Raw genomic sequence first — 24,901 nt, 5'->3', positions numbered from 1 at the left:
AACAGAGAAGGCAGCATGGGGACAAGCTGTCCTGAAGTGCCAGGAGGTCCCGAGCTGCCCATGCCTGAGGCGTTGGGGAGGACACTGCCCTGCACAGGACGCACACAAGACCCTCTCCCCACCTGCCCTCACAGGCAGAGCCGCCCCAGGTGATCTCTGAAGGTCAGCCAAGCTCCTCTCCTGGGGCTGACCTACCAGGGCCAAACCCAAGCACTGCCCAACCCCAGGGAGGGGCCTTGTCCACAGCAGTGGAAACGGGTCAAACATGGGGGACAGGGGCCCACCAGGAGTAACGGCTGAGGAGAAGAAGATGGCAAAAAGAAACATTTAATAATGAGGGGGAAAAGGCAGAAAGGTGCAATCCAGGCAGGCAGGTTGAGGGCAGGACATGCCGCCTTCTAGGGTCTCCAGAGAAGCTGTGTCAACGGAGGACGTGGGCAGGGGAGGGCCCAAGGCTGCAGCACATCTACACGAGGGGTCAGCAGAACTGCGAGAAAGGGGGTGAGGCCTCCAGCCTTGCGGCCACATGAGATCCCCCAGAGTGGAAGACCACACAAGCTCACCCAAGGCTGGGGTCTCCACCCACCATGCCCAAGACTCCCAGGAGGCTGGTTGGGCAGGGCCATCCCCAGTTCACACCACAGGCCCCACAGAGGCTGAGACACCCCACCTCCAGAGAATGGAGCCGGGAGGGGCAGCCTGAGCCTGCTCACCCACCTTCCAGCGGTTTCCACACTCGTTGCAGACAACAAAGGTGGTCATGGGCTCATCAGAGCTGCGGGTCTGCACCTGTGAAGAGGGCTGGGTGAGCCCAGGGTCACCTCTATGCTCTGCTGCAGATGGTATCCCCTCAACATGGGCAGTGCGGGCCTCGCAGCCACTGAGCTCCCACAGGTGACCTGATCTGAGGCCGCCTCGTGACTCCAACCTTCCAGAGCTGAGCCTCCGGGGGAGGGAGACAGAGTTTATCGGGGCAGAGGCCCTTGTGTGGGGCTGAAGCAGCTCACGTTGGCTGGGGACCAGGAGGGCCCAGACTTGGCTGAGGGCAAGAGGGTCCCAATGGTGGGGGGAACTAGCAGGGGTCCCCAGTGCCCGCGGCTGCCTTCCGGAAGGCCCAAGGGTGAGCCTCCAGCCACAGGCAGAGCCTGTTCTGACCAGTGGCTGGGAGCAGGAGAGAGGTAGGCTCTGCGCCGACCCAGGCCGCATGCAGCCTTCGAGGGGAAGGAAAGGCTGTCCTTGCAGCCCCTCACGAGTCCCATCTGCCAGGCGCAGCGGCCGCCTCGACACACTCCCCTCTTTTTTTTTTTTTTTTAAGATGGAGTCTCGCTCTGTCGCCCAGGCTGGAGAGCAGTGGCGCGATCTGGACTCACTGCAACCTCTGTCTCCCGGGTTCAAGTGATTCTCCTGCCTCAGCCTCCTGAGTAGCTGGGATTACAGGCGCCCGCCACCACGCCCCGCTAATTTTTTTGTATTTTTAGTAGAGACGGGGTTTCACCATGTTGGTCAGGCTGGTCTCGAACTCCTGACCTCAAGATCCGCCTACCTCGGCCTCCCAAAGTGCTTACAAAGGGATTACAGATGTGAGCCACTGCACCCAGCCGCACTCCCCTCTTAACAGGGTCCCTGCCATCTCATGGGATCCACTGTCTCCCCAGCACACTCAGTGTCCACCTCCATGGCAGGGACTGAGGGTCCTGCAGTCACTGCCAGGCAGCAGGCAGCACGGCCCTCCCACCAACATCAACACCTCGAGGGCCCTCCGTTCAGGCTGGGCTGGGCCAGGCCAGGCCCTCTGACTTGAGTACCCACAACAAGTGGGTCCCACCACCCAAGACGCTGCCCCCTGGGGCCCAGAGGTCCTGGGTAGAGGGGAGTGGTCCCTGAAGGTGGCCATCATGCCTTAGCCTAGTCAGGGACTGAGAGGCTCGGGAAATTCATGCAGCAGAGGCGGGAACAGGCATGGGCTCCAAGGAGGGGCACCGGATGCCCTGAAGACACCGGGCCCGGGGGAGGGTGCCCAGCGCCCGCTCACCTGTGTGTAGGTGCAGTTCTTTTTCCTGCACTTGCCGCAGGTGAACAGGTCTGTCTGCGTGCCGCCAGTGCGGGCCATCTGGTGCTCTCGGATGGCCTCCTTGGTCATGGCCTTACGGATCTCCTTCAGCTCGTCACTGGCCATCTCCTGGAGCACGGGGCCAGTGGCTTAGCCTACCGCTCCGAGGGAGCAGCCCTCCAGCCCCTCCAACAGGGGCTCACCTCTGAGGTCATCACAGCGATCTGCTGGGGTGTTATGGCCCCACACAGCACATTCCGCCGCAGGTCAGGGTTCTTGGCATCCTTCAGGTTGGAGATACGACTCCGTACACGGTTCTTATACTTCATGTCTGTGTTTCCAACGTCCCGGAAGATGCGTGCGAGTGTTTTAAGGACCCACCTGAGGACAATGTCGCTGCCCTCCACCTACCACCTGCCCCGCTGGGGGCCATGTTGGGGTGGGGGCTGGAAAGGTTCTGCCCAGCCACACAGGGGTCGGTCTGCCCACCCACACCTGGTGGAGAGGTGAAGGGCTGCAGGACCAAGCCTGCCCCAGGCCCATTCCTGACTGAGACCCAGCTTCAGGCTACAGCCGCAGGGGACCTAGGCCCCACAAGCAGGCAGAATCAGCCCCTCAGCTGGTCCAGGGGCCCTCCTGGGGTGAGACAGCCTGACCACCCAGGCAGGTGACCCCTGGACAGCTGGGCAGTGACATCCAGCAGCCACCAGAGGGCGCCAGGCCAGGCAGCCTCCTGACTCCACCAGAAACCCAGGCCCGCAGCCCCTACCCAAAGGATATATTCCTCGATCTGAGCCGACAGGCGCTCGCAGTCCGCACCGATGGCCACGTGGTCATCTGCAAGAGGGAGCCCTGACTAGCTGCCCCCACTGGTTTCTCCACCTGCCACCCCTTCTGCCTGCAAAACACCCTGGCAGCTTAGAGGGCACATCCGGGTCCCTGCAAGAGGCCCATGATCCAGGCACAGGCCCCCTAGCCCCTGCCAGGGCCACAGCAATGGGCTGGGGGAGGACAGTCACCCCGCTGGAAGCAGGCCTCTGCGGGCAGGCAGGGGCCCGGGCCACCCTGTGAACCCCAGCGGGTGTCAGGAGCCAGGGCCGGCCGCACTCACGGTCCGTCTGCAGGGCAGCGGTCAGCATCTCGCGGCACTTGTTGCGCACGGCATCACAGGTGACAGGCACCGGGGGAAATGTGGTGATCCTCGGAGTCGATGGTGCCCTGGGCAGCTCCGGCCTCTTGCGGCTGCAGAGAGCCAGGGCCAGCTGGGTTCAGACTCAAGGCTGCAGGCACCCCAGCGAGACACTGGTCCCAGAAGCAGCAGGTGCCACAGCATAATCCACCTCCAACCCCTGCTTGTTCTACTCTGCCAGAGTCCAACAATGGCCTGTGGCCCTGCCTATCTTGAGTCCAGCCCAGATGTCCATGGGGTGTGCCCAGCAGCCAGGAGGGAGAGGGCCATGAGGTCCCCAGTGGGTCAGGGTTTACTCTCCAGGTGGGAACAGGATCCCAGACCCAGCAGTCAGCATCTGGGCAGCATTACCAGTCGATCAGAATGAACCTGGCAGTTCCTGCCACCTCTGGGGTGCCCACCCACTGGGCCGCAACACAAATACTCTGCTGAGGGCAGCTGCAGCTGCTGCCTGGTCAGGGAGAGGGAGAGACCCACAGCTGTCTGCGGGGAGACAACGCGGGGCCGCCCAAGGCCAGGTTCTGCTGTCACAGACGACCCCCCTGGGCACGTACAGAATGGGAGAAGGATGCCCCTCAGGGCTGGACCCCAACATGGGGCTGCCCAACGACCAGGCTGCATCCACCTAGCCCTCCCCTCATCCCCTCTGTGGAAGTTGGCAGAAGCAGGCAGCTTCCTGGAGGAAAATCAACTTGCAAAGGTGTCCATGAGCTCCTGGTGGCCCAGTCACCACAACCCAGTGTGGTCAAGGGCAAAACCATCTCTCAGCTATAGCCTGCCACAATAAGCACCCCCAGCTCCCAGCTGCAGGCCACAGAGCCCTTATCGCCCCCTGGCAGCGGTGACCACACGTGCACATGCAGGGCAGGAGAGGAGCTGGGCCCCCGCCTTTGGTTCTGGGCAGAATTTTGCAGGAAGGAGGGACCGTCGTTGAGTGAGGCTGAGGGGGAAGCCAGAGTGGGCCAGCAAGAACCAGACCCAGCAGGGGGCCTTGGGGGAAGAGGCCAGGGGGCTCCCACAGGCCCACTCAGGGTATACAGCAGCTCTTGGCAGAGGAAGAGGCCAGGATGGCTGGCTGACAGCCAGGTGGACACAGACCCACGTCTCAAGTGGTCAGTGCAGGCAGGACACACCACAAGGCCGGTGTCCAGCATGAGGCTGACCGACTCTGTGCGGCCTCAAAGCAGTGCCTAGGCACATGGAGATTGGCACCCTTTCTCTGGCAAGGAAACAGGCTGGGAAGCAGAAGTGTGTGCACCTGCCTTCCAGGTGTGCTACCTGGGATCCGGGGCCTCTGAGGCATCCCTCGAGGACGTGGGCAGAGGCGTGCCCCTCCCCCGCTCCCTGGCTTTGGCATCGGAAGCATCTGCAGGAAAGATCGGGGATGGGCTGATCAGGGGGAGGCAGAGGAGGGAGGGGCACAGACCACCACCAAGGTACAGCCTCAGCCCAACCACCAACACGGCCCCAGCCCCAGCCCCCAGCCCCCCACCCAGCCAGGGGAGCCAGGGGCCAGGAGGCTGCCCAGCCTCTGTGAACAGGTCCTCACCCTCCCCAGCAACCTGTCCATCTCTGCAGTCCTGAGGCTGCCTCCCCAGAACCCTTTCCCATACAAGCACCCACTCACAAAGGCCACCTCTGGGGCCTCTCTGGGGCCCACCCTCCTGCCTGTCCTGGCCAGAGAGACGAAGCATGTCCCAAGAAGGCTCTTCCTGAAAGCCCAGAGCCAGGCCCAAGGGCTGGGGACCAGGACATGCTTGTGCCATGCACGGCCTGAGGGCCACACAGGGCTGGAGAGAGACTGTTTCACAAGGGTGTGGACAGAGCTAGGAGGGCTGCCTCCATCCTGGACAGCAGCATCTTTGCAACCCCAGTCACCCCACTGCCTCCAGGAAGAGGCAGCCTTCAGTCCAGCCCAGCCCAGCCCTTCCCTTCCCTGGCAGGGGGCTGCCCCTCTGTTCCCTCTGAGTAGCTGAGGTGGCCCTGCCTTCTCCCTCCCGCTTCCCCTCTCCCGGCACTTCCCAGCCTCCTGGCCATGACCTTCCCCTCTGTGTGACCTCCCAACTCACCCCAGTCTCTCAGTGCTGTCAGTTCAAGTCCTGGCCTCAACTCTCTTCTCTCCTTGTTCTACCTGGAACCCTGCCCCCAGCACACACCCTGGCCCCCTAGGCCACACCTCCCAGCCAATGCTGACAGGCACCCACTGATCCACTGCCAGCCCCAAGCTGGGCGCTTCATGGTCTGGGTTTGCCACTGCCTCACTCCCAAGTGACCTGGCTCAGGGTAGACACTGCCAGCACTCTACACCGTGCTGACCAGCAAGAGGCAGCACTTCTCGGACCCCTGCCCCAGCACTCAGTGGGCACTGCCTGAGCCGCACCCAGGAGCTTCTTCCAGGACTTGATGAGGGACTTGGCCAGTGCAATGACCTCCTCGTCCGAGCTCTGCTTCCGAAGGGCGTTGACAGACATCCCGACTCGGGTGGACTACAAGGCAAGTGGTCTGGGTCGGGGGGAGGCAGGGGCCCACCCTAGGTAGGGGTCAGATTCTCCTGGCAGACCCTTGGTAGCTCCCACAGGACAGGAGCCCGGGACCTGCCAGGGAGGTAGATGCCTCTCCCAATGGCGACTGTCCCATTTGGAACCCAGGAGCCCCAGCCACGGAGGACAAGATGGGTTATCCTCAGACTCCCCTCCCTGTCCCACTGAGCCCAGAGAAAGGCAGAGACCCTCTCCTCAGGAACAGACATTTGTGCCAACTAAGGCCCGGTGGGGAGGGTGGGGAAGCCCTGCCAGGTGCCCTCAGAACTGCCATCCCCTGGGCTGCACCCAGGAGCTGTCCTGGACCTGGGGCAGGCAGGGACCTACCTGGAGCAGGTGCAGCGTGATAGGCATGGCCTTCAGCTCCCGCAGCAGATCCATGGCTCCCTCCTGGAAGGAGAAGGAGGACCTTCATAAAGGACTTTAGATCTCAACGGACAATATCACCTCCTTCTGCCTACTGGAGGGGAACACAAGGCAGTGACAATTTGGGGATTCAACCTGGGGTCAAAAAGAAACCAAAATTCCTCTACCTGGAGACACCCAGGGCTCTGCCCACGTGTTCCTGCACCACAGCAGGGAACCCTTACTGCTCAGTCAAGAAGGGGAGGGGTTCTGCAGCCTCAAGCATTCCAGGTTGTAACCCACATCCGTGACAATGACCTCACTGACTTCGTTGTAACCACCTCAGGTCACTGACCCAAACCAGAACAGAAATGCCAGCTCCCCTGGCCAATCAGGAGGCTTCAGAGCCATGGCCCCTCCCCAGCAGCCAGGGCCACACCCAGGTGAAACTGCAGCCCCAGGTTCATTCACTCCCCTGTGTCTTGATGCCCTGATGCACAGGGCAGCCTCTCCCCAAAGCACCTACCCCCCACCAGCTGTGAAGGGCCAACCCAGGAACATCAGTGTCCCGAGCTGAGGCCAAACTCTCATGAAGGGCCAACCTGGGAACATCAGTGTCCTGAGCTGAGGCCAAACTCTCAAGGGTCCCTCCACTCCAGGCACGGCCACAGCCAACACCTACAAGGCCCACAGCCCCCCTCCTCATCTATCCTCCAGGCCTCTGAGTTGCCCCCAAGCAGGCCAGCACCCCTCGCCTGGACTGTTCCAATGCATCTCGTTCTCTCCGCCTTGTCTCCCCACCCAAGATCTGCGTTTCCTCCAGGTCCTCAACACTGATGAGGCCAGGCACAAACCGGTCACATTTCCACACCAGGCACGGCAACTCAGTGCTCCCCAAGGGCGCTGAGCCACCACTGAGGCCCTCTGCACCTGCAGCTCCACTGCCTGGGGCGGCCTCCCACGACGTCTCCCTCCCTCCCTCCCGGGCTTTATTTCAACAACACCTTCTCAGCAAGGCCTCTCCTGTTTAAAACTGCAACTGTGCCCTGCAACACCCCATCTCCTCTGTAACACATGCATGTGTTTCCACGTGTGTATCATTCCCTCTGCCCTAAGGTGACCTGATCAGAGTCCCACGACCCACAGGCCATGGGAGGGGCTTGTCCCACCCACCGCCCGCACAACCCCAGCAATCCGGGTGGCATGTCTGCTCACGCTGCAGCCCCTCCTAAGCCCTCCCAGGCAGGCCCTGCCCCTTGGGCTGTACAGAGTCCAGCCTTGAGGTGATAGCCAGAGCCAAGGCCACTGTCCCCTGAAAGCCCTGCACCAGCTTACGTGGCTCTCAGTGGGCTCAGGACCAGAGGCATAAAAACCCCCAAACCTGGCCCCCAGGTCCCCGAGGGGACCTCAGGCACTGGGACCCCCAGGAGGCTCTGCTGGCTCCCACTCCCCACTGCACAGCGCCCTCCTCCCCTCCTCATTCTCCCCTGGGGCTTCTACTCAAGCTGTTCTTCCACCAGAAACCCCCCATCAGTTCTGCCCAGCCCCACCCAGCCCTCCCCTGGCTCCATGACCCATCTTTGCTTCTCCCACCTACAGCTTTTATCGTTTGTGTTTTGTCTCCTTTAAGAAGGGGAACAACTCCATTCTCGAGTCCTCTCTGGAAACAGCTATGAATGGTTCGCAGACCCCTACTTTGTGCTGACCAGTTTTCCGGGGTGTGTGTGAACGCAATGATGGGGGTGCTGCACCCAGCAGGAATGAGTGGGAGCCTACCCCCTCCCAGGGCAGACCCCAGTCCAGAACGCTGGTCACAGGAACCCAGACTCAACCCTGCTCAGCCCAAAAAGCTTCCCCCAAACCCCTACTGCAGTCACACAGCCCTGGGATGGCTGCACAAATCATCCAAAGCCCATGACTCAGCCACCTTCACCGCCCTGGGCTGGCCTGGCAGACACACAGCGGGCCCTGCCCCAGGAGTTCACAGTCTGGGTGGGAAAGCACAGGTCACGTTTATTGAGCCAGCCAGGAGCTCCAAATGACCTGCGGCCAGACCCCTCCCCGCCCCCCAGGAGGCAGGCAGCATCCTCTAAAGATGCTTCTGTGGGAGGGTGCAGAGGTTGCCAAGGTTATGACACCACAACTGGACCCCCACTGACCTGGCCCCTTCAAAGTCCTCACACACAGCCTCCTCCAAAGTCTCGCTGTGGTCGCAAGACAACAGAGACCCAGGCCGCAGTGAACAGAGCTGGCCAGAGGCTCCAGCGCCCAGACACTCCCAGAGGAGGCTTGCCCGACCTCCTGGGTCTTATATAAGCACACCGGCTCTTCTCGGAGGGTGTCCACATAACTACCCACAACCCAAGTTGCTGCGGGCTAAGTCCTGGCTAAAGAAGGGGGAGAATTTATTAGAGAAACCTGGTTCTTGTGGGATGGGGACAGACAGGGAAGAAAATGGGCCCACAGGCAAGACAGGTATCTGGCTGGCCTGTGAAGGAGGATGACAAGGGCTGGGAAGAGGCAGGGGAGGCACGGAAGCTCCAGAAGAAAAGGGGATCCAACCTCAGACTCCAAACTGTTGCCGGCGACAAATGCTATGGGAGACGGAGGATGACAAATGCTGTAAGAGACGGAGCGTGGGAGAGGGCTGAGTTGGGGGGCGGGGCTCGGCCTGTGAGGATGCCCAGGCCGGGATGGAGGAAGGCAAGGGGCTGGCGCGGCCCGCAGAGGAGGCCCGAACACCCCGGGGGCTCCGAGAGGCGGGACGGGGCCAAGGAAGGAGTCGACGGGCCAGGCTGGGGGTCTGGAGTTAAGGGACAGGGAAGGGTGCGGAGCTTGTGACTGCGGGCGAGGGAGGGGTCTGAGTCCAGAGCGGGTGGCTCTCCCGGGACAAGGTCCAGGCCTGATCGCGGCCTCTGCCGGGGTTGCGGGAGTGAACGGCAGGGCTGGCCCGGGGCAGGGGTCTCGGCCACGGGTGGGGGTCTCCCCTGCGTCCCGGTTAGTCTCTGCCGGGGAGGGGTCTCGTCCTGCCCCTCAGGTCGTCTTCCGGCCCTAACGGGGGTCGGCGGGCTCGACGGGGTCTCGGCGGGGCGGGGTTCCCGGGGTCCTGGCGGCCCGCGCCCCTCACCGCGCTCTTCTTGGTCACCATCTTGTCCAGCCTCCGGGCGATCCGCGCAATCTCCTCCTCCTTGCCCATCATCGCCTCAGGAGCAGCGACCCCCGCGCCCGTCGCGCCCGCCTCCGCAGCCGGGCAGGACCCCGGCCCCGGCCGTCGCCACCTCCCACACCCGCCGCAGCCGACGCAGCCCCGCCGCGGACGACAGACCCCCGGTTCAAACCCTCGGCCCCGCGGCCGCGCGCGGCATCCTAGGATGCGTAGTCCACGCGCCCGCCCGCCGCGCCCGCCGCGCCCGCGCTCTGGACCACAACTCCCAGGCGCCACGCGGCGCGCACAGCCTCCTGGGAAGTGTAGTCCTGACCCGCCGCCGCCAGCGACTCGTGGTCCCACAATACCCCGCGAGGGAGGCGCCCCGGGCACGCCCCTCCCGGAGCCCAGACATCCCGGAGCGACCGGGCCCCAGGAGGCCCCAGGAGACCCAGGAATCTGCTCCCTTCTCTCCTCCTGCTTCGGGCCTTGCTGTCCCGCGGCGTCCTTCGGTGGGTGGCTCAGGACCCAGCGCCCTCAGCCCTTCTCTTGGGCCCCGCTGAGCCCTGCGCGCACCCCACTTGGCCTGGAAGGCCGTCCCCAGCCTCCCAGAGCCCAGTTTGGGTCATTCGGGCCTCTGAGTGGAGTTACCTCTTCAAGAGGCCCGCGCACACTGGGAAGCCTCTTGTGGGGCCCTGCAGGTGTGAGCGCGCGGTAGCTGGACGTGGCGTCTGGAAGGGACCATTGCTGGGGTTCGCGAAGTGCGGGGGGCCTCTGCAGAGGCTGCGTGGGCAAGGCCCCTGCCTGCAAAGTCAGCTACCAGGGAGCAGATTCTGGGCTCTGCACGTTGACCACTGTGTCTCAGTCTCCCCACCTGTGAAACTGGAGTTAAGTGTCCGCCTCACAGGGCTCCCGTCAAGATGATGTAAGCTGATTCACATCACATGCCTGAGAACAGAGAGGGGATGGAGCATGACAATTAGTGTTCATTGCCATTGTTGTTGGAGGTCCCTAGGTAGGGCCAGACTGCAGGCAGCCAGAGAGATGGTCCAGGCCTAGGGAGGGCTGAGGACGGGGACAGGTGCAGGGCCAGCATCCCCACCACTGCCTGGCAGCTCCCCAGTAATGCAGATGCTGGGTGGTTTCCTGGAGAGGGCACAATCCTGGGGGAGGCTGTGGATCAAGGAGCCTGTAGTCATTCAAGTTCAGGCCAACGAACTATGAGGCCACGTGGCAGGTGGAATGGGCTGAGCATTTCTTGGGCTGTCTGTGGCACTAATCACATATAACTGAGCTTCCCCGCAGCCAAAATGAAAAGGAAAATGTGGTCAGTTAAGAGACTCATTTTAGCCAGGCAATGGTGGCTCATGCCTGTAATCCCAGCGCTTTGGGAGGCCCAGGCGGGTGGATCACCTGAGGTCAGGAGTTCGAGACCAGCCTGGCCAACATGGTGAAACCCCGTCTCTACAAAGAATACAAAAACTAGCCAGGTATCGTGCCGGGCACCTGTAATCTCAGCTACTTGGGAGGCTAAGGCAGGAGAATTGCTAGAACCCGGAAGGCGGAGGTTGCAGTGAGCCAAGATAGCACCATTGCACTCCAGCCCTGGCCGACAACAGCGAGACTCCGTCTCAAAAGAAAAAAAAAGAGAGAGAGAGACTCATCTTGGTCGGGCACAGTGGCTCACCCCTGTAATCCCAGCACTTTGGGAGGCTGAGGTGGGCGGATTATCTGAGGTCAGGAGTTCCAGACCAGCCTGGCCAACATGGTGAAACCCTGTCTCTGCTAGAAATACAAAAATTAGACCGGGCATGGTGGCTCACGCCTGTAATCCCAGCGCTTTGGGAGGCCAAGGCAGACGGATCACGAGGTCAGGAGATCGAGACCATCCTGGCTAACACGGTGAAACGCCATCTCTACTAAAAATACAAAAAATTAGCCGGGCGTGGTGGCGGACGCCTGTAGTCCCAGCTACTCGGGAGGCTGAGGTAGAAAAATGGCATGAACCCGGGAGGCGGAGCTTGCAGTGAGCGGCGATCATGCCACTGCACTCCAGCCTGGGCGACAGAGCAAGACTCCATCTCAAAAACAAACAACAACAACAAAAAAATTAGCCGGGCGTGGCGGCACATGCCTGTAATCCCAGCTACTTGTGAGGCTGAGGCAGGAGAATCACTTGAACCCAGGAGGCGGAGGTTGCAGTGAGCCCAGATTGTGCCACTGCACTCCAGCCTGGGTGACAGAGTGAGACTCTGTCTCAAAAAAAAAAAAAAAAAAAAAAAAAGACTCAGGCCGGGCGCGGTGGCTCATGCTTGTAATCCTAGCACTTTGGGAGGTGGACTGCCTGAGCTCAGGAGTTTGAGACCAGCCTGGGCAACAGGGTGAAACCCCGTTCTCTACTAAAATACAAAAAAAAAAAAAAATTAGCCGGGCGTGGCGGCATGCGCCTGTAGTCCCAACTACTCAGGAGGCTGAGGCAGGAGAATCGCTTGAATCCGGGAGGCAGAGCTGGCAGTGAGCCGAGATCACGCCACTGCACTCCAGCCTGGCAACAGAGTGAGACTCGTCGCAAAAAAAAAAAAAAAACTCAATCATAGGGAAAAAGCACAGAATTCCTTGTGAGGAGCAAAGCCTTTCTAAGACAGAGGCCCCGTGATATTATATTATTATATTATTATTAATAGATGAACACGGTTTCCATACTGACTGATTCTGCCCCTCACAGTGAGCTGGGGACATAGCTTCCAGCCTAGACCATAGACCATCCAAGCAAGTCCTCGTGGCCAGAATCCCATGGTTTGGGCATATATGAAGACTTGAAGGGTCCAGCCTCATCAGAGGCACAAGGGGAGGCTAGAGCCACCCAGCCTTCAACCACTGTCTCAATGGCTGACAACCAGACCAAGGAGCTGGCCAGGGTCCTGTAGAAGCCACACTGGAACTGCCCTTGTGCAGGAACCCCAGAAAGTTTGGCTTCGGAGGTCCGGGCGGCCAGGGTTTAAAAGCTGGTTCCCACCGTCCACGAAGACACTGGACACATCCACGGAGCCTGCCTGGCCAGACACACAGGCTTCTCCAACGGCCGAGTCTGAGTTGATTTGAAGACCACCGAAAGGAAGCCAGCCCTCAAGCTGGGGGTGGGGGAGACCTCCAAGTATCAGGACTGCAGATCCTGAGATGCTGGTAAGGGCTGGAGCACAGAGAGGCCCCTCCTGGACAGGAGGTGCAGCCCAGACAGCACAGAGGAGAACTAACCCCAGAGAGCTGCAAGTTCCTAAGAGTGGAGGTGGAAAGGAGAGAGGGTCAACATCCCAGAAGCATCAGGGAGCTGCCAGAGGAGGCTGTGCAGCTGTGCATACGCCCCGGTCCCAGTTGAAGTGTTGGTGGGGCGGGGTCTGGGGTATCAGCACGGACCCCTGGAGCAAGTCACCATCAAGGAGCCAGCAGTGAGGCCGCTCCCCACCTGATTTCTCCCTGGGATGGACAAGCGCAAGGTTCTCGGGAGGGAGTGCACACAGACGCCCCCGGAAAACCAGACTAGAGCCCCACCCTTGACCCTCCCTAGGCCGGCCCAGCCAGTGGAGGGACTTTGCATGAGGGATGCTTTTAAATATGTGGTTCATCTGAATGTTTTCAGCCACAAAGATCCCCTAGCACGGTAACTCTCAAAGCATTACCTAGGGAGCTGGTTGAGAACAAAGACTACTGCCCCTTTGTACTCCCCGCCCCCACCAAGGGCTGGGGCCCTGGGGTCTCTGTCCTCTGTGATACCTGTGTGCAGATCAGAAGTACAGGCCACAGGCCAGCCAGGATGGATAAGGAACAAGGGGTGCCCAGAGGAAGGGAGAGGCTCAAGAAGGGCTGGGAGTTTTTTTCAGAGGTGCAGAGAGTGTCCCAGAGTGGGGAGGGAGAGGGATGTGGTCTGGAGTGTGTACTGAAGCCCCAACAACCTTACCAAGCTGCAGGGAGTGACAGAACCCACTACAGGACAGGGCCTATAGAGACGATGGGGTGGGACAGAGACACACTGGGCCTGGGAGCTGGTGGGGGGCGGTCGGGCAAGATGGGAGGGAACAGTGCGAGGCGTCTCACAATCCAGGGGGTCAGAGACCAAACCCCTGACAGAAAATAAACTGCTGGGAAAGAAACCATCATCTCCTTTTTTTTTTTTTTTTTTTGAGACAGAGTTTCACTCTTGTTGCCCAGGCTGGAGTGCAGTGGCACGATCTTGGCTCATTGCAACCTTCGCATCCCAGGTTCAAGCGATTCTCGTCTCAGCCTCCCAAGTAGCTGGGATTACAGGCATGCGCCATCACACCCGGCTAATATGTTTGTATTTTTAGTAGAGACAAGGTTACATCATATTGGTGAGGCTAGTCTCAAACTCCTGACCTCAGGTGATCCACCTGCCTCAGCCTCCCAAAGTGCTGGGATTACAGGTGTGAGCCACCGTGCCCGGCCCATCATCTCCTTTATACCGACCTCTAGCAGAAAGGTGTCGTTCGTTCAGTTATGAACGAGGCCATGAACCAGATCTGGTCAGCTGGGCCCGTGGCTGACCCGGCACAGATGGGAACTGCCTTGCACCCCCACACTCGCTGCTGCTGGAACTGCAGAGGCTGTCAGTGGGTCACATCTTGTTCAGCAGATTGGTAAAGAAGCACTTGGGTTTTGATATCACACTTTAAGAAAATATTTGCGTAACTGTGTGTTGGTAGAACTGGCTGCCTTTATGATCCTGTGAATTCCACCTTGTGCTCTGTGTAGGAGGAGCCTCAACCAGGACTCCAGGAACTGGGACTCGGCCCTTGCTGAGCCTGAGTGGAGGTCCCACTCTGGGCCCTGTTTCCTCCTCCATGAGATGCCAGGTGGTCTTCTACGTCCTGGGGCCCTGGGCATGGCCACACAAGACAGAGCTCGTGAGGAGCCTGACATGTCTCAGTGGGTCCCAGTGGAGGCCCACAGAGGCTGCAGATAGGGGGAGGTCAAGATGCTGTGGCGTCTTAAGGACAATGGCTGGCAGGTCGGGGATCCCTCAGGAAGGGGTGTCAGCCGTGGGCCCAGCCTACGGGACTGCATTAGGGCACGTGGGGAGCTTGGTCGGACAGGTGTGGATGGGGTCACTGGTGGCCTGGTTCATGGCAGGGGCAGGTGATAGAGAGAAAGGAGTGGATGGGACAGGCAGGGAAGGGGTTAGCAGAAGAGGTCGGGTGCCTCTGACCTGCGGGCCGCAGCCACTCTGCTATGACAGGAGCCCCGAACCCTGACATGCTCCAGTCCTGCATGGAAGCAGCTACTGCAGGCGGAGAGGTGTAGGCCCATCCTGGTGATCAGGGAACCTGCAATCTGGTGGGATGGTCCCGCCCCCGGGCAGAGGCAGGTGACTGGCCCCAGAGCCTGTGAGGAACAGCGGCCTCTAGGTGGCAGGAGCGAGCCACGGACGGGTGGGCCTCACTTCACCATCACCCCACCCCCAAGCCCCAGGGAGGTCCAGTTGGTTCCCAGCAAGAGCCACAGCTGCCCCTCAGGACTGTGAAGTGGCTGAGGTGAGAAGGTGGCCAGTCCTAGAGAGTGGCCTCGTTTGTGAGGGCTGTGGCGGCGACCAACCCTGAAACTCCCCAGTGCCCCTGGTCCCGGGTCCCTCAGGAGCTCTGGACTTCTGGGACCTTGCTCAGAGCATTCTCGCCCCCCAGCAGAACCCTCCTGGAGCTTACCGACCTCTGGACTTCCTCCTCCACGGAGCTTCCCCAGCAAGCTGCTCAGGGCCGCCAGACGCTCCTGGGCCCTCAGAATTTGCACCCAGAGGCTGACAGCATCAGAACCATCGATTCTCCTGTGGGGCCTCGCCGCAGGGTGCTGCTTTAGCCCCTACTCCCACCCTCGGCAGCTGAAGAACTTTCCCTCCCCTGTGTGCAGGCACACATGCACATGCACACACGCAGGCGGGAGCCTCGCACACACGGGGAGCCACTGCGGACTGGTTGGCGAGTGTCTGTCTCTCACACGGCCCAGAGGGCAAGGCCTGGATCCCACTCAGCCGCGTTAGGGCTACGGTTAACGCTCGGTTTCGGTTAAATCCTGAGAACAGTCGGAAATGCACATAGCCTGAAGGGTGGCTCACAGCAGAGGCAGTGCCAATGGAGGAGAGGCACGTTCACTCACCCACTCCAGGCGCTGGTCCTGGGAGCCACAGCCACATGACGTGCAGGTGGAGGGGACAGGCCTCCTGATTAGGAGCTGCCACAGGGTGAGGAGTGCCTCACTCCCCTTCACAGACCCAGTGGCCGCACGACACCAGGCTAGGTCTCTGTGGTCACCTGCGGCCAGCCTCACCGGGGGCCGAGCCCCAGCAAACAGGAGGGTTCTGTCTCCTCCTCCAGGGTGTCCTCCACACTCGATGTCTTTATGGACAGGGACATATGGATAGGCCTTTAGGAATTCTCTGTGGGCAACAGGGCCCTGTCCTGAGGGCTCTAAGGGGGAGATGTGACCCACCTCGGAGGTCTGAGGGGGCAGCCCTGGCCCCAACAGGCGTCTGGGGAGAAACCCGCAGTCCACCCCACAGGGCCAGCCGCACCTTTGGCCCAAAGGCCTGCCCCTCCCCCATCCTGAGTCCAGGAAACGTCGGAAACTCAGGCCATTTATTTTTCTATTTGTGTCCCCTGCCCCCTGCCCGCCCAAAGCCGGCCATGACCCCAGTGGCCGCTATCCATGCTTCCCCTCTGGCTGAGGCAGCGCCGTGGTGGGAAGGCTCCTGCTGCCAAACTCACACGGAGCCCCCCTTGCTTCCTGCAACCACAGAGCGGGGGCTGGGGGATCCTGCAGCCCCAGGAGCCCCCACCCCCTGCCACCCCATGGGCAGCCCTCCCACAGCCCAAGCACCTAGGCACGGTCTCTGCGCCCCTTTCCATCAGACCCTCCAGCCCACCTTGGGGGCTCTGCCGAGCTGTGACCCCAGTGGACCCCACCCAGGCCTCCCTTGGATGCCCCCACCAGCAGCGCAGCAATGGGGCTTAAGTCCAGCAAGTGCTCCCCTGTCCCATGCACCAGCAGATGAGGGCAGGGGATGGGGACTGGGCCCACTGCTCCTGGCTATGCCACTGCAGCACCCGGCTCTCTGGACCTCAGTCGCCCAGTCTGTAGAATGGGAAGAGCCACCTGCCCAGGGCAGCGTCTCTCGGAAAGTCCCCAGCCCAGCCCATAGCCTTGGCCCAGTCCCAGCTCCCTCCCACAGAAGCAACGCTGGGGGAGGCAAGAGGCATCCCCAGAGGCCAGTGGTGGCCCTGGCGGCCTGCTCCAGGCTTGCTCTAACAATGCACTTCCCCCACACAATTCCCAGAAATGCAGCCCTGCCAGCCCGCCAGCCTGGCGGCCACTCCACCCTCCCCCTCCCCAGAGGCCCCAGGCAGCCGTGGGGTCGGGGCTATGGGTGAAGCCTGGAGACCTGACTCACAGGGCAGCAAAACCAGGGTTCCCTGAGGCAGCACCTCCCAGGGGCCCAGGCCTCCCAGAGAGAGACCAGGGAGACTCCTGGGGCAGCCAGATGGGGGCTGAGAGCGAACCTTGGCCAGGCTCCCCCCACTGCAGAAGCAGAGCCCCCTGCCTTCTCCGCTGGCGGTGAGCCCGTCCCTCCTGCCCCGCACAGCCCCGTCTTCACGTAGCAGCTGAGCTGAGGCAGATCACACTCCACTCAGAACCTCCCAAGGTCCCATCTCACTCAGAAAATGCAAGACCCTCCCAGAGCCAACTCAGCCCCTTGTTCCCTCTGAGCCTCATCCCCTCCTCTCTGCACCCCCTGCTCTGCTCACACCAGCAGACTTCCCTGCCCCAGGGCCTTGGCACGTGCTCCTCCCTCTGTGAAAAGACTCCTCCCATGAACCCCCAAGGGCAAAAGCCACGCGTGGCCCTGACACAGCCCCTCCCTATACCTGATGAACCCCCAAGGGCAAAAGCCATGTGTGGCCCTGACACAGCCCCCCTCCCTACACCTGGCACCCCAAGTTCTGGCTTGTTTGTGGATTTGTTTTTGGTTAGGTTTGTTTTGTTTCGTTTTTGTTTTTTGAAACAGTCTTCCTCTGTCGCCCAGGCTGGAGTGCAGTGGTGCAATCTCGGCTCACTGCAACCTCCACCTCCCGGGCTCAAGCAATTCGTGTGCCTTAGCCTCCCTACTAGCTGGGATTACAAGCATGTGCCACCACACCCAGTTAATTTTTGTTTTTTGTTTTTGTTTTTGTCTGGAAACAGAGTCTCACTCTGTCACCCAGGCTGGAGTGCAGTGGTGCGATCTTGGCTCACTGCAACCTCTGCCTCCTGGGTTCAAGTGATTCTCATGCCTCAGCCTCCAGGGTAGCTAGGATTACAGACATGCGCCACCACGCCTGGCTAATTTTTGTATCTTTTTTTTTTTTTAAGTAGAGACAGGGGTTTCACTATATTGGCCAAGCTGGTCTCGAACTCCTGACCTCAGGTGATCTGCCCACCTTAGCCTCCCAAAGTGCTGGGATTACAGGCATGAGTCACCACGCCTGTTTGTGGATTTGTTGATTGTCTGTCTCTTCTCACCAAAATGGAAGCTTCCCACAGGCAGGGACCTGTCTGTTTTGTTCTCTGCCAAATTCCTAACCCCTAAAACAGGGTCTGCTACACAACAGGTGCTCAATAACAAATGGATGGATAGATGTTGCCTGTCCCTGAGCAAGAAGGGGTGGATGAGCCCCCAGAACACAGGCCTGCCCCCTCCAGCCTATGTGGCAGCCCCAGCTGGCTGTCACCAATGCCAGGACAAGCAACAAAAAGAAACACACAGCTTCAGGCATCCGGCCCTGCAGTGCCCCTCCGTGGCTGGGAGACAGATGACCCCTGAGGGTGTTCTCCCTCTCCCAACTTACCAGCCTGGCAGGGGAGAAGGAGGCTGGGCCAGCCCAGGACAGGGTAGTCAGAGTGGACACTGCCCTCCAGGGACCCTGGGGACCAGAGTGTGCTAACACATGCCCCACAGTGCAGGGTACACTGAGAGCCCCATTTGGGCCTCTACAGAGCCACAAATGGACCGGGGCTCACATAAGCACAAGATCAGGTCACCCACAGACCCAAGCCCAAGCCACCAAGGTCTGAATAAAGGCAGCCATACAAGCATGGAGGTGGAGACAAGGGTGGGGCCAGTGGAACTTGGGCAAGAGCTCCCAGCCAGTGGGGGCCGGGGCCGCAGCACAGAATGTCTGGCGCCTGCTCAGCCCAAGCTGGCCCCAGGCCCCCTCCTGCAAGGCCGGCCTTCCTTCCTGAGCTGCAGTTTCCTGGCCCCTCCCTGCTGTTGCCTCAGAAACCCGGAGCAGCCCAGCCCCCCAGCCTGCTTCCCATGGAACCCCCCCAACACATACACACACAAACATCACTGGGAAGGCCGCACAGCAGGCAGCAACACCCAGGGACACAAGCGGCCCTGCAGCTGCCCCCAGGCAGGACACCGCAAGGGCCACACAATGGCCCCCACAGAGCTCAAGCAGCTGCTCTGACACCCCGACTCTTGTCCAGTGCCCCTAAAAGTGGGCACAGCCCTTGATAACACCCTAGGTACATGCCCACCACAGCACAACGCCCCAGAATTTGAGAACAGCTTCCACATCACCAGGGCCCTGGGAGCACCTACAGAAGCCCCGCTGGCCGCATGTGACCCGACCCTGACTGTCCACAGCACATCTGCTGCCCGCAGCCCAGCATCACCCTGTGCATTCAGCACTCCCACCCCCACCAGCCCCCTGTGGCCCTCGACCCAGAGAAGCCCCTACCCCTCTCGGTCCTGCTGGCCCTTAGCACCCAGAGTAGAAGAGACCCTGACACCACACGATGACTGACACCTGACACCACACAATGACTGGCACATCACCCCTTAGACTACAAAAGCACCCCACTCACACCGCACACCCCAGCCTGCAGGCCCCAGCACAGCCCCCCGCACCCACACCTTCAGACCCTTCCCCACTCGCACCGCAACCCCAGCTCTGCATGCAACTCTCGGTCTGCTGGACTGCAGCAAATCGCCAGGTGAACCCTAACCCCACGCCTAACAGTTGAGAGGCGCCGCCCAGATGAGCAGGAGCACGTGCACCTCTCATGCCTGCTCATGCCCAGGAAAGCACAGGCACCTCCTGCCGCCCCACCTGCCCTCTCCCAGAGTTGAGGCCGGCAGCTATTGGAAGCCCGGTGACGCTGTGCACACCAGGACTGAGAGCTGGAAGGCACGGAGCCAGGAGAAGCCTCTGTCCCTGGGCAAGGGCCACCTGAACCGGACCTGTCATTGGCCAAGAGGGACATGCACACAACCGTGTCCACCTGGTGCTGAGGCATCAGGCGGCCTCGTCATAGGCCCTCGCCCCAGCCTCACATCCTCCCTGCCCTGGCCTCTGCCATGTCTCACTAGGCCTGGAGCCGCAACCCCAGGACGAGGCCCACTAAATACAGAGCTCCTGAGGAGTCAGACATGCCTCCGCGGGTCCCGAAGGAAGCCTACCGAGGCAGCAGACAGGAGACCAAGATGCTATGGCCTCTGGAGGACAGTGGCTGGGAGGTCGGGGGCTCCCTGTAGGAAGAGGTGTTCAGCTGTGGGCAGAAGGTAGGATCTGAACTGGAGAGAGCCGAGGTTCGGGAGGCCAGAGAGCCCCCTCCACCTGAAACTGCATCCAACAGGGACCCCCACCTTCACCCTTGAGGAGCAGGAGGGTCCAGGCCCTGCAGGACTCAGTAATTGGTCCCAGCCTCGCTGCTCTTGCAGCCGCAGGGGCTGGGCTGGTGGGAGCCTGGGAGGTCTGTGCCCAGGCAGTGCCTGGGAGGTCCTGCCATCCCGGCCCGGAGCCGCGCCAAGCCAAGCCCCCACCCAGAGCCACGGAGGGGGACTACCCAGCATCCTTTGCAGACCTCACTCGGAGGCCGGGGTTCCTGTCCAGGCTGAGGGAGAGGGACAGGTGGCAGGCAGGAGGACAGTGTCCACTCAGTGCCCAGGCCAGCCCCACCCTTGTAGAGAAAGCTTGCCCCCAAACTCTGCCTTTCTGACTGGGGCTTGGGGGCTACAGATAGGCTCCCTCCCAAGGGTGGGCCATAGCCCACCTAGTCCAGGACAGACTGAGGTGGGGTTCCAGAGGCAGAGGAATGCCCCTAGACTCATGAACTGCCTGCCCTCTTTTGGAGAATGCTGGGGCCCAAGCTCAGTGGCCAGAGAAGCCTTGGGGACCCTCCAAACTTCATGGAGCAGGACCCCTGGTCCTGGACCTATTATGGGTCCTCATCTCTTCCTGGGAGCGTCCAGCTTGCCTGGCTCTCAAGGCCCTGGGCAGCCTCCAGCACTAGAGTCCCCCTCACCCCACACCCAGGCAGACAGACAGACACAGGCCACACACAGACGCACAGACACACATCGGATGCCCCTCCCTCAGCACAGCTGGCCACACCCACACCATCCCCTGTACAGCCCTGGCGAGTCCCCCCAGCCCTGCGGCTCCAGATCACGCCACCCTGGCTGTGGTCCCTACCCCCACTTTGTCCCATCTGGACACTGGGCCAGGGCTGCCAGCCTCCTCCCTGCCACGCAGAGGGAGAGGAGCACCTCAGGAGGCTCCCCGCCCAGCCCCGACTCACAGGACATGACAGCCGGACACCTGAGTCCACAGCCCAGCCAAGAGGGTGGGTCATTGGCTGGCGCCAGGCAAGGCGGCTGCTGGTGGGTGTCGTGGGGGACGCGGAGGCAATGAGGTCATGCCGGACACTGCCTGCCACTATGTTTAGAGCAGCTCCAGTGACTCTGGGCTCTCGGGGGTGGCAGAGGACCAAGCAGGGCCCCCAGGGAACTGCAAATCCTTCCCCACGTGTGAGGGCTGCTGCAGAGGACCCCGAGGACCTGTTTCCCAGGCCCCAGTGACCAGCCACTGCCCAGGCTGAGCCAGGCCCTGGTGACCCCAGACTGCAACCCTAAGGTTGTGAGTAGAGAGAGCTTCCGCCAAGTGGTAGCCCTTTGGGGGTCTTCGCACGGCTCCCCACCCCCCTGCACCCTCCTGCCAGCTGCCCAGGAGGCCCACCCATACTGAGACTCGGCCAAGGGTCCAGCCACCCATACTGAGATTAAAGGAGGACTAGCAGCATCCGGCAGAGGCCTGTGAGCCCCTCCATCCCTGTGGCCACAACCCGGCCTGCCTCCCCAGAAGAGCCAGGGGCCGCACCTCCTGGTGCCCCACGGGCCCCCCATTAGCCAGCACTGGCTCAGTGTCTGTGAACGAGGTGCTAGGCCCGTGGGGCAAACTGGAGGGACGGGAGATCTGGAGACCAGACTGGGAGACCCAGCCCCGTATGCTGGGACGATGGGCGTCGAGACAGACTGTGATGTGGGGCTTTGGGGAGGGCTGGACACCGACCACGACAGCCCTCGGTGGGGGTGCCCCTGTGGGGGTGCTGGCCTCAGGGCATGAGCGCCCCTGGGGACAGTTCAGGAACAGCCTCTAAGGGGCACTGCAAGGCCCACGTGGGGCCCACCCCAGTCATAACACAGGCTGGATGTGGCCTAGCGAGGCTGGCAGGGACAGAGAACCAAGAGCTTCTGGCCACACAGGCTCAGGGTCACAAGACCTGTGGCCTCTACCCATGGGGCTCCCGGCATAGTGTGGGGGGGGAGCTGGGGAGCCTCCAGGCTATGGGGAGATGTGCCGCGAGGTGGGGAGATTCTGACCCTGCCTGGAGGGCTGCTGGGGACACCCAACCCTTCTCCAGTAGAACCATGCGTGGCAGTGGGAGGGGAGGACCTGCAGAGGGAGACCCTCAGCTCTGGAGCCGAGATCCCCTCCTGATGGGGTAGAAAGGGGACAGTGAAAATTCAGGAAGCTGGACGCTCCTCCGGAACCCGCCCCCGCCCAGGTCAGAGGGTCCAGGGAGGGGCCAGCGGGAAGGACCCAGGTAGGCCCTGCCTCTTGCTGCAGCGGTGGCCTGGGCTGGGCAGGGGAGCCAGCCAGCCACTGCGGGTCCCAGCCCCTTCCCCAAGGGCCCTTGGGGGGCAGGGAGGACGCCACAGCCTCTGCGTCCCTGCTCCCCCTTCTCTTCGTGGGCTCCGTCCAGGGCCTCTGCTCTCTCCCTCCCTGTGTCAGCTTTGCCTTGTGCCAGAGTTGGTTTGGGAGTGAGGACAGAAGACCATCTTGTCCCACAAAGGCACTCAAAGTCCCTGGTGCTGACGGTTACACATGGGTGTAGAGTTTTCCAGCATGGGCGCCCCTGGGGACTCAGAGCGCCTCCCCAAAGACGGGGCCTTTTCTGAAGGGCTGCACTCCAGGAAGGACTTACCGGCTGTTGGGAAGGCAGCCTCCCCAGAACTTGGTGTGAAAAAGGGCCCTCTCCTCCCCATGGAGCCTCCTAGCGGGGTGCGGGGAACGGCAACCAGCGAGACACTGCCGCCCTCCCCCAGTTACTGCCCGGGGGTCCGACTCCGTGGGTGGGTGGCAGCTCGCCTCCGAAAGTCTGGCAGCACCGGCCCTCATCAGCAGCCCTTTCTTTCCCACCCGGGGGTCTCTCCTTCTGAGAGGTCGCGGGGGAGGTGGGGGGGCTGTGCGCGGGGGAGGCCTCAGCGGAATCCCGCCCGGCCTGAGAAGAAAGGGAGCCCCCGGGGAGGAGGCGGCCCCGACCCGCCCCCGCCTGCCCGCCCCGCCGCCGATTGGCCCTGAGCCGCTATATCTGGGCGCCCGCCCGGCCCGAGGCCACCGCCGTCCCCACTGCCATCCGCCCTCCCGGCCTGGCCTGCCCTTGCGCCCGGCTCCCCAGTGCCCGCCGCCCGCCCGCCGCGCTCCCGCGCTCCGTTCCGCCCAGGCCGCGCCCAGCTGGAATGCAGAGATCGCCGCCCGGCTACGGCGCACAGGACGACCCGCCCGCCCGCCGCGACTGTGCATGGGCCCCGGGACACGGGGCCGCCGCTGACACGCGCGGCCTCGCCGCCGTCCCCGCCGCCCTCGCCGCGCCCGCCGCGCCCGCCTCGCCGCCCAGCCCGCAGCGCAGTCCGCCGCGCAGCCCCGAGCCGGGGCGCTATGGCCTCAGCCCGGCCGGCCGCGGGGAACGCCAGGCGGCAGACGAGTCGCGCATCCGGCGGCCCATGAACGCCTTCATGGTGTGGGCAAAGGACGAGCGCAAGCGGCTGGCTCAGCAGAACCCGGACCTGCACAACGCGGTGCTCAGCAAGATGCTGGGTGAGCGGCGGGAGGGCGGCAGAGAAGGGGGAGCGGGCGGGGGGGCTCGGGCCGGGGTGGGGCGGGTGGGGCAGGGGTCCCGGGCCGCGGCGTACGGGGGCTGCGCCAAACCCTCGCGGGGCGTCCCAGGCGCACGGAGGGCTCGGCGCCCACCCGCCCGACGGCGTTCCACTCACCGGCGCCCACGGCCCGCAGGCAAAGCGTGGAAGGAGCTGAACGCGGCGGAGAAGCGGCCCTTCGTGGAGGAAGCCGAACGGCTGCGCGTGCAGCACTTGCGCGACCACCCCAACTACAAGTACCGGCCGCGCCGCAAGAAGCAGGCGCGCAAGGCCCGGCGGCTGGAGCCCGGCCTCCTGCTCCCGGGATTAGCGCCCCCGCAGCCACCGCCCGAGCCTTTTCCCGCGGCGTCTGGCTCGGCTCGCGCCTTCCGCGAGCTGCCCCCGCTGGGCGCCGAGTTCGACGGCCTGGGGCTGCCCACGCCCGAGCGCTCGCCTCTGGACGGCCTGGAGCCCGGCGAGGCTGCCTTCTTCCCACCGCCCGCGGCGCCCGAGGACTGCGCGCTGCGGCCCTTCCGCGCGCCCTACGCGCCCACCGAGTTGTCGCGGGACCCCGGCGGTTGCTACGGGGCTCCCCTGGCGGAGGCGCTCAGGACCGCGCCCCCCGCGGCGCCGCTCGCTGGCCTGTACTACGGCACCCTGGGCACGCCCGGCCCGTACCCCGGCCCGCTGTCGCCGCCGCCCGAGGCCCCGCCGCTGGAGAGCGCCGAGCCGCTGGGGCCCGCCGCCGATCTGTGGGCCGACGTGGACCTCACCGAGTTCGACCAGTACCTCAACTGCAGCCGGACTCGGCCCGACGCCCCCGGGCTCCCGTACCACGTGGCACTGGCCAAACTGGGCCCGCGCGCCATGTCCTGCCCAGAGGAGAGCAGCCTGATCTCCGCGCTGTCGGACGCCAGCAGCGCGGTCTATTACAGCGCGTGCATCTCCGGCTAGGCCGCCGGCGCCGCCCGGGTCCCTGCAGCGCTTCCTCCCGCAGCCCCCGCGACCGATCCGACCGCGTCGCTGCCGCTCTGCTCTCTCATACGCGTGTATGTTTGGCTCCATGTCACAGCCCCCTAGGAGCCAGTGATGCTCGGCCTTGTGCCCGTTCCACCTCCCAGGCCACCCTTCCTGGGCTTCTGGGCCACCTGCCCTCGGGGGGCCCCTGCGAGGGTGCCTGGAGTTCCCACGTGTCCCGGGGCTTTTCCAGGAAACCCGAGCCCAGGACCTGTTGGCAGAGTTGCCAGGGTTACATTTTTGAAGCACCTGTTCCTTTTCTTGCAGTGTATTTTCTACAACCAGATTGTATTAATATTTTTTACTTTGCCCTTTTAAAAAATATACCTAATACAATATATTTAATTTTTAATTAAACTCTTAAACTTTT

At 62.4% G+C, this 24,901-nt stretch overlaps 2 protein-coding genes across 7 annotated transcripts; one reads left to right on the top strand and one right to left on the bottom strand.

Moving 5' to 3' along the window:
* Positions 1-311: 311 nt before the first annotated feature.
* On the bottom strand, positions 312-23,733 carry TCEA2 (transcription elongation factor A2). 6 transcript variants are annotated; one of them, XM_063702473.1, is made up of 11 exons: positions 9,252-9,494; positions 8,687-8,744; positions 6,107-6,169; positions 5,620-5,725; positions 4,518-4,605; positions 3,162-3,292; positions 2,831-2,887; positions 2,254-2,408; positions 2,033-2,179; positions 718-789; positions 312-487 (listed from the first exon to the last, which is right to left on the bottom strand). In XM_063702473.1, the coding sequence occupies exons 3-11, from the start codon at positions 6,158-6,160 to the stop codon at positions 479-481; spliced, it is 819 nt and encodes a 272-aa protein (XP_063558543.1). In that variant the 5' UTR covers positions 6,161-6,169; positions 8,687-8,744; positions 9,252-9,494; the 3' UTR covers positions 312-478. The 6 variants fall into 6 exon arrangements, with proteins under 6 accessions (XP_063558543.1, XP_063558545.1, XP_063558546.1 ...); XM_063702475.1 differs by having other exon boundaries at positions 8,687-8,718; positions 9,252-9,345; XM_063702476.1 differs by lacking the exons at positions 8,687-8,744; positions 9,252-9,494 and adding an exon at positions 23,653-23,733.
* Positions 22,911-24,901, top strand: SOX18 (SRY-box transcription factor 18). The gene is made up of 2 exons (XM_031007465.3): positions 22,911-23,476; positions 23,672-24,901. Exons 1-2 carry the CDS (start codon positions 23,119-23,121, stop codon positions 24,466-24,468), a joined length of 1,155 nt encoding a protein of 384 aa, XP_030863325.1. The 5' UTR covers positions 22,911-23,118; the 3' UTR covers positions 24,469-24,901.

The sequence above is a fragment of the Gorilla gorilla genome, chromosome 21 (assembly GCF_029281585.2).
Source record: "Gorilla gorilla gorilla isolate KB3781 chromosome 21, NHGRI_mGorGor1-v2.1_pri, whole genome shotgun sequence".
NCBI classification, from domain to species: Eukaryota; Metazoa; Chordata; class Mammalia; order Primates; family Hominidae; genus Gorilla; species Gorilla gorilla.
Note: the sequence above shows the minus strand (reverse complement) of the source record. Positions and strands in the feature narration are given on the sequence as shown.